A 13,866-nucleotide genomic window follows, 5' to 3' on the forward strand; every position below is an offset into this window, starting at 1 on the left:
TACAAACTATGTTACAATGGCTAATGGCTCTATACATATTTTTACGACTGCATCGCTCTGGGCCCACTTTTAGGGTGTGTCTCTATGCTCAAAGGTGGAAAGCAGAAAATCAATTCCTGTGATCCCTTTTGGAGGCTTCCTCTCAAGCAAAATGAAGATTTGTGCTACTGCTACCACCCACCATTACAGTCCGCTCAGCTACCCAAGGAAAGGAAACACACAGATGGAAGAAGGTACAAAAATTTCCTTTATTGTGTTCTGGAAGCTCCAGTGTCATTCGGTGGGAAGGGGAGTAAAGAATGGGAGGTTCCAGCCATCCTCCCTCCAGAGTTCTTGCTCTCCTGCCCATGTAGGGAGGGGACCTGGAAGAGCTCCAGAGGACAGAGATGACCCCTTTGGTGCCTGACAGGTTTCCCTGAGGTTCCCATTGTGCCAAGAAGGTGAGGAAGGCAGAGGGGACCTACCCTAACCTCCTTCTAAGGCTCTGTCCTCCTATCCTGAAGGCCGCTGGCTTCTCCCAGAGAGGGAGCATCAGATTGCACCTGTAGAATAAAAAGAAAAGAGGATAAGCCCACACAGGTTCCCTCCTCTCTCTCTCTCTCTCTCTCTCCCAGCCTCCACAAGGGTCTGACATCACCAGAAACAGCCTCACACACATCTGGAAAGAAAAGCAGGTGCCAACCTCACAACCACAGCCTAAGATCCCACCCCCTCAAAGCTCACCCCCCCTTCTCTGAAGTGAATTAAAAACATTGCACCTCATTATTGACCAAAGTGACTATCACAAACATTTGTATGCTTCTACCACAAACCAAACATGCGTGCTTAATTGACACTTTTATTACAGTCGTACCTTGGAAGTCGAACGGAATGGCTGCAGCCAATCAGAAGCTGCGTCAGACGTTCAGGTTCCAAAGAACGTTGGGCAAAACGGAACACTCACTTCCGGGTTTGCGGCGTTCAGGAGCCAAAACACCCAAGTACCAAGGCGTTCGGGATGCAAGGTACGACTATACTGTGCGGTAATTAGAAGCATGTGCATCTCCCAGTTGAGTGAGGCACACAGGACTTCCACCTTTGGACTGAGGAAGGACAAAGCAAGGAAGGACAAAGAGCCATAGAAGATCGGAGCTCAGGGCTGAGTCCCTTGGGCTCCCAAGATCTCACCAGACACAGCACAGGTCCTTTCTAGTGTTTCTTTCTTATGCTTAAGGCCTAAACAGGGTTTTTTTCTGCTAAAACGGAAAGATGAGATTCTCAGAGTGCTGAATTCTGCCTGCTCAGTGCCAATGGTAGATTAAACTCAACCCTGACAACAGCCGATACAGTGGAACCTCGGTCTATGAACACATCAGTTTACGAATTTTCGGTTTACGAACGCCGCGGACCCATCTGGAATGGATTAATTCACTTTCCATTACTTTCAATGGGAAAGTTCGCTTCAGTTTATGAACGCTTTAGTTTATGAACAGACTTCCGGAACCAATTACACCCATGCTTCGGGTTAAGTACGCTTCAGGTTGAGTACTCCGCGGACCCGTCTGGAACGGATTAATCCACTTTCCATTACTTTCAATGGGAAAGTTCGCTTCAGTTTATGAACAGACTTCCGGAACCAATTGTGTTCATAAACCGAGGTGTAATTGCAGCATATGAAAATGTCATTACTGAAAGGTCAGGAGAGAAAAGAGTGTCGTTTTAGCAGAGAAAGGAAGCAACAAAGGGAACAGGTGCAGCGGTTACCTGGGCCCACTGCTGCTCACCAAAAATGGTTTGCACACTGCAACTCTCCTGTGTAGACAGGTAGGCAAGGGAACTTATCACCCATGGACACTTACAGGACGGCCTTTGGAAGTGCGGAAGAGATCTCATGGATCTCCACAGAGGATCCTACTCACCTCTTCCTCAACTTAAGTAGGACCTTGCCGTTTCTATTCTACCGTGATCCTTCCTCCCACCCCCTCAAATCTATATCCTCCATCCAGAGGGTTGGGGGGCGGGGATTCAAGGTAACGCATATGGTTTTGGGAAGTGAAATGGTTATTGGCAATTATCTCTGGGCGGCAAAAGAGAAAAGAAGCACAAAGACAACTCACACATCCCTGGGCTCTACTAATCTCTTCCTGCCCTTGCTGCAGCCTCTCCATCTCAGTCCGGATACTGTTCAGGGAGGCTGGGGATTGAAAAGGAAAAGAGGGTCAGTCTGTGACCACAGTGTCGAGCCTTCAGCTGTGGAAATGTGCACGCACAAACACACACGCCGCCAAAGAACTCACCTTGCAAAAGCTCTGCCAGCCAGAAGCCACAAGGGAAGAGAGGAGAAATATAGAGAATCATTAATCACATCCACAACACTACAAAGCTATTTCAGATTCCTAGAAAGCCAACAGATGCTAATCCCAGGAGACCCCCTCCCTCACCTAATTCTTGGCCCACCTCCCCCCCCTCACCTCGTTCTTCTTGCTCTCTCTCCAGCGCCCCCTGCAGTCCTGACCGAGAGGCTGTCTCCTGGTCCAACCGCTCCCTCAGGGACACAATCTCGATTCGTAGGCGCTCGGCCTGGTGCTCGGCAGCGCGGAGCTGAGAGGCAGACTCTTGCCTCAACTGGCGCACCAAGGCCTGCAGCTCCTAGGGAGGCAGGAGGAGGTGTGGGCAAACCCAACGATATAGAATATATACAAACATTGCTGCCGTTTCCAGCCATCCCACGCCAGTATCCCAAGTCCTCAGCCCAATTCAAGGAAGAGGCGGGTCAGAATTACCGGGACAGTGCCAGGCAAGCTCCGGCTCTCATCAGATTCCGGTGGGCAGCAATCCTGGGAACTGGCCCCCCGCAGCCCTTCGTTCTCGGCACTGAGGCGCTGCAGTTCGTAGCTCAGGCGCTTGTGGGAAGCAGCCAGGTCAGCCTAGTGGAAGGAAGGGGGCAGGAGGAAAAGGAACAACTTCAACTTGGACCTGGGTTTCCAGAGGAACGATTTCAAAGGTGCAAACCTTCCCGCCGCACGTGAGAGGAATGACTCAGAAAAGCCCTTTTAGCACCAGGCACAGTGTGGCTTTCTTTCTTCTTGCTGTTGTTTATTTACTTATTTTTCCAAACCACTTAATACTGAAAAAATCTCTTAGAAATATACAAGAAGACAGCAAAGGACCAATAAAGCAGTATCCTATCATCAAATTTTAACTTATATATACAGTCATAGCTCGGTTTAAGTACGCTTCGGTTTGAGTACTTTCAGTTTAAGTACTCCGCGGACCCGTCTGGAACGGATTAATCCACTTTCCATTACTTTCAATGGGAAAGTACGCTTCAGGTTAAGTACAGACTTCCAGAACCAATTGCGTACTTAAACCAAGGTACCACTGTACATCACAGACTCGGTATGCGGCAGCTTTCTACGTTCTCAGCCAAAATGCAGGACGTAAATATAAAAAAGTGAAGAAATCACAAGCCCTTCATCCTGTGCATCAGTCAAGCTGCATTTGGACGGCTTTCCTGCCAGCATCGCACACTGCTGGCAAGCGGATATTGCAAAGCCAGCGGCCTTCCAAACCCCACACATTGCCTATAAAAGCAGCGCAATGTGCAAATTCTCCCCCCCCCCACTCAAGGCCTGCACTCACCCGTCGTGTGCTGCAGTGCTGGCACAGAGAAGCTGGCTGCATTTGGGCCAATGTGCTGCATTAAGAGGGGTTTTTCACAATAGCGATTGAGCGCTGCCAAAGGAAGGCATTGCCCCCCCCCCAGGGGCCACAGAGGGGCTGCAACATTAAGAACCAGCCCTCGGTCAACACCCAGGGCCTTCCTAAACCAGAGTCCCATGCACGCCCCAAGCTTGCCACTTGAAATAAGAGCCTGCCCCTGGCTTGGCAAGCCAGCCAGCCTCGCCCCAGTCTCGCTCCCCCTTGCCCCTGCCGGGCAGCTGCTCCCTACCAATGCTGTCCCCCAGAAGCCCCCCTTACCATTTGCTCCTGAGTTTGGCGCTGGGTTTCGCTCACTGTAGCTTGGAGGCCTTGGAGGAGGCGCTCTGAAGTCTGCACCTGAGTCAGAAGAACCTGGACCTGATCAGAAAGAGAGAGAGAGGAAGGGGGAATCAATTCGCGGAAGGGGAAGTTGCCGCTTTCTTCTAGAGCCAACGCAGAGTTGTGATTAAGGTGCTAGGCTAGGACTAGGGAGACCCAAGTTCAACTCCCCACTCAGCCGTGAATCACAGGTCAGTCCCTATCTCTTCATCTAGCCTACCTCGCAGGGTTGCAGGGAGGATTAAACGGGGTGGGAGGGAGGAAAGGAGGCAATATTACACATCGCCCTGGTGGAAGCTAAGGGTTCCCAGTTGGTGGTTGGCGGACCCCAGTGGGTCCATGGCATCTGGTGGTGCCAGTTTGGGTGGTGGTGGTGGGGGGGAACAGGCTCGGCCCTTGCCGGAAGGACAAATGGAGGAAGGCCAGAACCAAGTGAGTGCAGTCCAGGGTGAGGCCCCCTGGCCTGGCGGAGGCCGCACCACCTTCCTCCTACACCCGATGCTTCTGAGGCCTAGGCAGCCGGGCTCCAGGTATGGGAGGTGGTGCTACACGGGCGGCTGAGCTGGGAGCTTCCTGGGGGACAATGGTGGGCCCACCCCACCCGCTGCCTCCTCCTCTCTCCACCCTGACTCCAGCAGGCAGTGGCCAAGTCCCCTCTGTGGTGGAGGGCTCCCAGGACACTGAAGGAGAGAAGGGAAGAGGAAGGAAGGTGCCCCGGGAGAGGTGGGTGGGCGATCAAGGACCTTACCTGTGCCCTTACCTGTGCAGAGAAGGAGGCTGAGGTGGTTCCATGCGGTCTAGTTGGAGTGTGTGCATCCAAAGGGTCTAGACCCCTTAGAGTTGGTGCCGATGGTGGCACCATTCTTTCACCAACATAACAAAAACTACCAGAGACATACAGTGGTGCCTCGCAAGATGAATTTAATTCGTTCCGCGAGTCAATTCGTTTTGCAAAAAATTCATCTTGCGAATCGCGGTTTCCCATAGGAATGCATTGAAATTTCTTTTTTTGCCCATAGGAACACATTAATTAAATTTCAATGCATTCCTATGGGAAACCGCGATTTGCAAGACGAATTTTTTGCAAAACGAATTCGTCTTGCGAGTCACCCATAGAATCGCAAGACACATTCGTCTTGCGAAAAATTCGTCTTGCAGGGCATTCGTCTTGCGAGGTACCACTGTATCGCCATTTTCAAAAGTAGAGGGTCCATGGCTCGGCTTTTGAAAAACAGGGGGTCCCCAGCACTTAGCTAATTGGGAACCTTAGAGGAAGAGCATGACTGAAATCTAACACCAAAGTAGCAGCAGAAAGAAGTGGGGGCTCACAGAGGTGGGTTTGGCTTCAGGCCCCTCCCCACACACCTGCTTACTGCATTCCTCATTGCTGCGCCTCAGGGCCTCCTGCAGTCCGGCCTTTTCCCGTGCCCCCTCTTCCAGGGCTTCACACTGTTGCCGCACCTGAATGGAAGAAGTTGGGGACAAAATGAGGGCAGGGAGAACTCCAGCACACCTCCTCCTCCTCCCTTCTCCCCCATCTCCCTCTAGGATCACAACACAACAGAGGAGCCCTCTATTTAGTAGAGGCTTGCCATGGGATTCATAAATTAATTTCCTTTCTGCCTTCAGAAGGCCCACCAAGGCAGCTAAAAATCCTCTTTAAAACAAAACCGAAACAAGGAAAACAGAGCAAACTCCTCAAAACCATTAGCAACAACGGAATTCAGGCACAGGCCCAACCAACTACTTGGCAGAAAGACAGCAGGAACAGAGCCAGGAGGGGAATTCCCTCGGGGGGGGGGGGGAATTCAACAGGTGTGGCACTGCAACTGAGAAGGCCTTGTCGCACGTCCTCAACAGCCCTGCTTTGGGCAGAAAACTGCTGACCCCTCCGGGGCTGACCACTCTGCCCTGCCTACGCACCTGGGTGTGGAGCTGCGTCCACTCTGACTCAGGCACCAGCTGGTACCCGGCCGGTGGTAAGTAGATGGTCTCGGGCACCAGGGTCCCCGTGGAGGAAGCGATGGAGGCCGTCTCAGGGCTAGGGGGGCGCCTGCGCCGGACAGCAGGCCCCGGACTCGGTGCCAATGACGAGAAAGAGGCGATGGAAACGCTGTCCAGGCTGCGGGCAAATTTCTCTGCCACTCCTCCTCCTCCTTCCACCAAAGTGACAGGGTCGTCTCCAGGGGCATCGGAGGGCACGGCCTCAGAGTCAGCGAGGAGGGATTCAGCAGAGCTACATAGGGAACGCTGGAGGAAAAGGAAAAGGAATAAGCAAGGAGGCCCTCCCAGAGACAGGGTTGCCCAGTGTGGGTTCTGAAAAGACCAAATTCTAACAGCCAGGAAACCTGGAAGCTTAAGGAAGGAGCCACGGTCGCCTCAGCCCTTAATTGAAGCAGAGGATTTCTAGTTGGCATTTGTAGTTTCCATTCATGACTCACACCTTGAATTGTAGCCAGCCAGGAAGAGCGAGTTTGTCCTGCCATCGCTCAGCTTGTGGGCTAATTTGCACTGGCTTAGGGAAACACCTGCAGATGCAGACTACTAGCGATGAGGACTTCATAAAGGTTGTCCGTCAACTTATTCTGGAGCAAGGAATCACCCTCAGGCGAGCACTGCCCTTTCCCCTCTGTACTCAGCTGCTACCCGAACGGCACCCTCACCCTATTCTGCATAGCTGCTTTGAAGCCGCCCTCCCGTTCTGGCTCCTTCCTGTTCCTCTATGGCCCCCACCCAACTCACCTGCTCGCCCTGCAGCTCTTGAACCAGGCCCTCGGCATGCGCCAGCTTTGCTTTCAGCTCGGCAATTTCCTGCTCCATGGGGAGAACGATCGCCCGGAGCCGCAGAGTGTCCTCTTGCGCCTGTGCAGGGAAGAGAGAAAGGAAACATTCGGAGCCTTCTTCCTCTACCCTCAGGTTAAGCCCTGCCTGGCCACCACGCACCTTTTCCATCTGCTTCTCCAACGAGTCCAGGGGGTTGGGCCTTGCAAGCAAGCGACTCCAGGTATTCTCCCGGCCGTCACGCTCCAAAGCTGAGAGGCGAGCCTCATAGCTGGAGATGGTGTCTGTAGAAAGCGAGGAGGCATCTCAGCAGGCAAGCCAGGAATCCCGGACGTTGCCTCCCTCTCGTATATTATACTAAAACTGCTTTTGTTTTACTTATCCACTTGTTTTTAATCCTGTATTTTATTCTGTTGAACCGCACTGAGATTTTTAGAATGAAGGGTGGTCTATAAATCTAATAAATAATAGAAATAATTAATAATAGAAAGTACTTCTCCACAAGGCGCAGAGTTAAACCTATGGGCTGCATCTGATGCTCATGCTCAAAGCAGACCCATCAAAGTTAATGGGCCCAACTAACTTGGATTCATTAGTTTCCATAGGTCTACTCTGAGTAGGGCTAACATTGGCTCCAACCCTACGGAATTGATTCCCACAAAAGGCAGTGAGGATTCAGCAAATTCGTGGCAATCCATGGCTACTAGCCTCCACTGCCCAAGGCCTTTGAATGCCGCTTGCTGGAGAGCCTAAGTGAGGAGAATGGCTGCTGTACCAGTGTCCCCCTTCCAGTCTTCCTACAGGCAACTGGTTAGACACCATGAGAACTGGATGCCGGGCAACATGGACCATTGACTTGATCCAGTACGTCATTTCTTATGTTTGGCTCCTGGGAGGGAGGTTTGAAAACCTGCTGCCTTTTTATTATATACACATAATATTTCTCATCCTTGTACCCTGTCCTGAAATCTGCTGGGATTGAGGGCAGGTTAGAAAAAATAAATAAGAACAAATGAAGGTCCTTGCTGTTGCTTCCCTGCTGCGCCTAGGCCTTGAGGCCCTTCACCTTTCAAGATGGCCTGCAGGGAAGCCACTTCCTCCTGGCACCGGCGCCGGACAGTGTCCACGGCCTCATGCTTCGTGCCTTCGCTCACGGCAGCCACAGCTCGGACGGTCTCCACTTCGGACAAAGCAGCTGACAGCTGGGCTTGCAGTATCTGGATGGTCTTTTGGGGGTCTGGATCTCGGGGGAGGTTCAGGCCTGGAGGGGCACCCACATCCTTCACCTGCTGAGGTTCTTGGGAAGAGCGAAATATATATATATATAAATATAAATATAAATATAAATATATATATATATATATAACTGAAGTTAACTTGAACCCAGGACTTGTAAAGTCCCCACTGCCCTGTGAACCTGACACTGCTAACTTTCTAACCCAGGCATCCCCAAACTTTGGCCCTCCAGATGTTTTGGACTACAATTCCCATCTTCCCCGATCACTGGTCCTGTTAGCTAGGGATCATGGGAGTTTTAGGCCAAAACATCTGGAGGATTGCAGTTTGGGGGTGCCTGTTCTAACCCTTGACTCTTAACCCAAGCACCCTAACTCTAACTGTGACCTATGACTCCCCCTCCCCATGTTACGCAACCCAGAGCTCCAATCTAGGGTGAAGCCATGAGGGCAATGGCCTCCCATCTCCCTGCCCTCTCTCCCTGCCCACCATTCAGAGGGGAGGCGCATTTGTGTGTACCTTCCATCCTGGCTGTTGCTGTCGCTGCTTCGGGTTCCCTGAAGGCTGAGTGGAGCCCGGAAACAGCTGAGTAAAAACAGGGGAATGCTCAAAATCTATTGTATGCTGCTGGACATGGGCGAAAATATCCCAGCGAAAGCCAATGGAGATGGCTACTTATTCATCTTCGCTCTCTGCCGGACATTTCCTGAGGGATTCTGAAGAGACTTGAAGTGAAGAGGGCACAGCGGCTGCCGAAATGGTGGTTTCACTGCTCCTGGCAAGGCCTTAGACGTGCCTGCGAAACAAAAGGTGGGTGGTCGCAAGCCGGCCTCCAAGCTCCTTGGTTTGTTTTGGGAAAATACCTGTTTGCGGACTGAGCGCTTGGTTTTCAACACGCACAATTTGCCCATACTCAGAGGCTGTCTTGTCTTTATTATTGACTGCCAGGTAGCCTCTGGCTGAAATCTTGCTACAAATCCTAGCTTCAAAAAAAGCATTGCGGGAAATGTGCTGTGCAGAACTGGATACAGTGGACAAGCTTGGACTGTGCCTTCCTGCCCCCTGCCCCAAAATGCAGTGCTGCTAGTTACTGCAGTTTGACCAAACTGCGGGAGGCAGTGGAAGACAGGAGTGCCTGGCGTGCTCTAGTCCATGGGGTCACGAAGAGTCGGACATGACTAAACGACTAAACAACAACAACAAGTTACTGCAGGAGGACTAGAGGCTCTTCTCCATTCAGTTTGGCCCCTCCCTAGCAGAACCCCCCCCCATCCCCTCCTTTTGTCATTTGTTTCTTGCTGATCATCAGGGTGGGTAGCTTGAAGTTTAGAGGTATGGTAATTCTTCACTTACCGTGAATTCCTGTTCTTCTTGAGTGGTGGAGGCCAGTTGGCTGGGGATTCGCCCCGCTGCAGGCGCCAGATAGGCAAGGATCAAAGGCTCTTCCATGGAAGGCAGAGCCTACCCCCTTGGATCCTTAGGCGTCGGCTCACCAAAGTGGGAATACCCAAGTTCTGGAAAACTGCAGTGTCTGTTCTGTCGTTGGCTGTTTGCCTACTGTGGACAAAACGAGGGGGAAAAGAAAGGTAATGGCCTTCTCCAGTAGAGAAAAACAGAAATTCACGGTAAATCAGGAATCTCAATTTCTCTGATCAAGGAGGGGGAGGCCTAACAAACAAACAAACAACAACAACAACACTATTTATATGCCACCAATCTGACTGGGTTGCCCCACCCACTCTTCCAGTGGCTTCCAGCAAAATATTTAAAACACAGTAAAATACCAAACATTAAAACTTCCCTGAACGGGGCTGCCTTCAGATGTCTTCTAAAAGTCACATACAATCGTACCGTCGTTCTCGAACAGAAGCCGTTCTGGAAGTCCATTTGACTTCCGAAACGTTCAAAGACCAAGGCGCGGCTTCCAATTGGCTGCAGGAGCTTCGGCTTCCAAAAAACGTTCGCAAACCAGAACACTTACTTCCGGGTTTGCGGCGTTCGGGAGCCAGAATGTACGCGTACCAAGGCATTTGAGAACCAAGGTACGACTGTAGTTGTTTATTTCCTTGACATCTGACGGGAGGGCGTTCCACAGGATAAAACTTCACTTCTGCCAGGAGACCCTCGGAGCTGTATCTCAGCGTCTTGGCTGAACGATGGGGGTGGAGACACTCCTTCAGGTATACTGGGCTGAGGCCATTTTATGGCTTTAAAGATCAGCATCAACACTTTGAATTGTGCTTGGAAATGTACTGGGAGCCAATGTTGGCCTGGGATGCTGAAAATCAGTGCATCTCTGGGTGGATCTCTGTTCTCCAACAACCTGCACTGTGTCTTCCTAGGAGTGCTGAACTCTCTTGCAGGACACATTACCCAAAGGTGCCTTCTGATTCAAAGGTGTTGATCTGCTAGTGATGGACCAAGGAGAAAGCTACCTTACAGATCTCCTCTAGAGGTGCCATCTCCCAGGAAGCTCTGGAGGCTGTGGCCCCCTGCCTCACTGAGTGTGCAACTGAGGCTTCTGGGAAATGGAGATTGGCTGAAGTGTAAGCTAGGGAGATGCATCTTCTTAGCCAGAGAGCCCTTGGAGAACTTATTGACTCATCAGGAGGGTTTGAGGGACAAGAAGAGTGTGCTGCACTCTCTGTGGGCTCTGGTCCCGACTTCCCTCAGAGCATCTTATGGCAGAGCCTGGAATTGGAACTAGTCGTTGCCATAGGAACCTGCGATGGTCCTGCCTGATGGAAGTGTAGAGGAATGGTTCTCTCAGGTTGATGGAGGTGAGGAAGCCACCCTTCCCGAGGCTCACCAAGATGCTGTGCAAAATCTCCACGTGGAACTTAGGAGATTCACTCTCAGGACGGACCATGTGTCTCCAAGCTGCTTTGGGACCCTGAAGAAGGCTGGGAAGACCCCGCCCTCTCAGGGACTGGGATGAGTTTGATGGCCTGGATTGTGAGAAGATGCTGGAGGGCTGCTTGGGAGACTGGAACTGGGAAGAAGACGCCCCTGGGTGCCTTGTGCAACTCACTTATCTGCTTTGAACTGTGTCCAGAATCCAGTGGCCTGAGATAAGAGGGACACCCAGGCCCTTGAGAAGCTGGCCAGCCACCCCCACCCACCCAGCAATGTCAGTAGCCTGAGAGTCCTGCTGGGTGCAGACTTCATGGGAGCCCAACGACTGCTGTTGCCGGGCAGAAGAGTTTTTGCTCTAGGCGGACCCTGCTATTCTGTCATGCTGGTCCGTCAACCAGTTCTTGCCCTCCAAAGAAAGATAAACCTCTGAGGTAAAGCCTGCTTCCTACAGGTGAGCCCAGCTTGGGTGTGCGTGTGTGTGGCCAAGCCCATGCTGAAATCACCTTGTGGGCGATACATCCACTCTCAGCAGCAGAGATCTGGGCTTCACCACTGTTTCCCCTTCTTTTCTGATGAGATCCTTGAGGAAGAGTGGGACTTTGGGGAGGGGCAGCCCCACTAAATCCTTCCCCCTTAGCTGTGTCTGGAACCCCCTGTGCCTCAGAGTACCTTCTAATCTGCAGCTTTCCAACGAACTTTCCTAGCAGCTTTTTTTGGGGGGGGGCTGGGGGGGCTCTCCCCCCCCCGACCCAAGAGATCCTGACGGGTGCGTCGTAGTAGGGAAGCACATCAGATCTGTGCCTCTCTCTCCTGGCTCTGCTGCTGCGGGTGGTTGAGGGTGAGCGAGCCCTTCTCCCTCCCCTCGGGGTGCTGGGACCTCGGGAATGCAGCGTCGGGGGTGTCGAGATCTGAAGCTTCTGCTGCGCCCCTTTGGCAAGGCAGCCTGGGCACAAAGTGTCCAGCAGGGCAGCGAGGGCGAGGGTGGTGCAGCGGGGTGCTCCCGCCGTCCGACTCCTGCCTGGGTGGCTAGGGGTGCCGGAGGGAGGGTGGTGGGGCGGAGAGTTGGGGGACCCTGACCCCCGCGCCCTCTCTCTTCTCTACTTACCTTTTGGGTTTCCCTGAAGATCGGAGGCTTTTTTGGGGGGGGGGTAAGCTGGGCGCGGATCCGGCTTGGCTCCGGAGGAGGGTCTCTTGGCGCTTCCTTCTTCCCTTCTTTCGAAGAAGTCTCCTTTCTCCCAGCTCAGCCAGCAGCCGAGAGACGCTGCCTGCCGAGCGGGCCAGGAAGCAGGAAGGCGTCCGGGCTCCGCCTCCCCCGGAAGAGTCTCGCATCCCTCCCTGCCTATCCGGCCCAGGAGCCGGGCAGAGTCCCAAGCTGGCGCGCTCTCTGGCTGGCCGGCCGGTAGCTCCTGCTCCTCCTCCTTCCCCGCCTGGATCCGACGGTGGGAAGAGGCTCGCTGCGGGGGAAACAACAGGAAGGGAGAAGCCGGCGCTGGGGGAAAGTGGGTGTAGCTTCCCGCCAAGTCCGGCTGCTGCCCTCTCTGCTTTTGCTTGCTGACTCCTCCACGCCCCTCCACGCAGTCGTCATTAGAAAAGCAAGTTTCAAGGGGCGGGGAAGTTTATGCTATAAAAAACAACACATTTTTGTAATGAAAATGCGCTATTTTTAAAATTCATATAATACCTCCTAGGTACCTTCCTTGAATGTTTTTTTAAAGCAGAGCGGAGGCATCTGCCATGTAGGCTTTTAGTTGAGATTCCTGCATTGCAGGGGGTTGGACTAGATGACCCTCGGGTCCCTTCCAACTCTTTAAGATTCTATGATAGATACTACGTCCTGCAAAACCTAGATTTAGGCATTGTAACTTTCGTGCAGGGAGCATGGGTGTGCATTGTTTGTTGCATTTATATCCCTCCAAAAAGATTAAGGTGCTGGTGTAGTACACACCACCTCCCCATTTCATCCTCACGACGACCCAGTGAGCTTCATGGATGTCTGGGTGGGATTCGAACCCTGTTCTCCCAAGGTTCTAGTCCAACCACTGCACCATGCTGGCTTACGAGTTGTATTTGGGTTCTAAGCCCAGCAGTTTATTTCAGAATGCAGCACCAGCAGCATAGGGATCTGTCTTGTCCTGAACCAAACCTCTGGGTCCATCTAGCATGCTGCTGTGTAAGCCGATTGGCAGCTGCTCTTCCGGGTTTAAGAGAAGCATCTTTTGCATGTGAACCATGTGCTGTACCACTGGGCTATAGCCTTTCCCTATCTGAATCAAATGGGGATCTAAGTGTATAAAGAAAAAACTGGTGGGAAACCCTTCAGCCTCGTTAGGTAAAATGTGGGATTTTGACCCTGCTTGCAGATTTGGATAGAAAGTGAGGTTGCCTGTCACTGCGAACGCATTACTAGCTTAAAACAAAGCTGAATAGCTCTTTTTCTCCATTTGACTCAAAGCTGGTTTGCTGGGGAATGCATCAAAACAGTATTTCATAAGAAACTACAGGATAGATGTGGCCTGTGGATAACATGGTGTGTATGCTACTTCCCAAACCAGCAGTGCGAGTGTAGAGGGGTGTGTGTGCACAGCCTGTGCTTCCTCTGTCCGTGCTCAAAAGCCATATCAATGTTATTTAGGACTGAATGTGCTTGGATTGGAATCTTGCCACTGCCACTTAAAAGAAAAGCTTGGTCGGATCAGACCACAGGCCCTCTGAGCATCGTGTTTAAGCAGGACATGATGAAGGCAAGGACACTCTCCTTCTCATCCTCCCCAGTAAACACGGGCATGTTCCTTCTGATACCATTCATCCCATACAAGTTAAATATATACCATTTGATTGTTTTTTTAAAAAACCCTCAAAGCAGTTGTGGGAAAACCTCAATGCAGACATTGGAGATAGTATGTAGCCATCATGAATAGCAACAAGGGATAGCCTTATTCTCTACTAAATTTACTAATCTGCCTTTTAAAAGGT

General features: G+C 51.8%; 1 protein-coding gene across 4 annotated transcripts; it reads right to left on the reverse strand.

The window, feature by feature from the left end:
• Positions 1-229: 229 nt before the first annotated feature.
• Positions 230-12,172, reverse strand: RABEP2 (rabaptin, RAB GTPase binding effector protein 2). Of its 4 annotated transcripts, none has more exons than XM_088655359.1 (14): positions 11,999-12,172; positions 9,391-9,594; positions 8,557-8,622; positions 7,868-8,098; positions 6,964-7,085; positions 6,763-6,882; positions 5,944-6,270; positions 5,386-5,481; positions 3,961-4,059; positions 2,763-2,906; positions 2,451-2,628; positions 2,277-2,288; positions 2,097-2,173; positions 230-542 (listed from the first exon to the last, which is right to left on the reverse strand). In XM_088655359.1, the coding sequence occupies exons 3-14, from the start codon at positions 8,561-8,563 to the stop codon at positions 477-479; spliced, it is 1,479 nt and encodes a 492-aa protein (XP_088511485.1). In that variant the 5' UTR covers positions 8,564-8,622; positions 9,391-9,594; positions 11,999-12,172; the 3' UTR covers positions 230-476. The 4 variants fall into 4 exon arrangements, with proteins under 4 accessions (XP_088511485.1, XP_088511484.1, XP_088511487.1 ...); XM_088655358.1 differs by having other exon boundaries at positions 8,557-8,833; XM_088655361.1 differs by lacking the exon at positions 2,277-2,288.
• Positions 12,173-13,866: the final 1,694 nt, after the last annotated feature.

This window comes from Zootoca vivipara, chromosome 12, assembly GCF_965207765.1.
Source record: "Zootoca vivipara chromosome 12, rZooViv2.hap1.1, whole genome shotgun sequence".
NCBI lineage: Eukaryota > Metazoa > Chordata > Lepidosauria > Squamata > Lacertidae > Zootoca > Zootoca vivipara.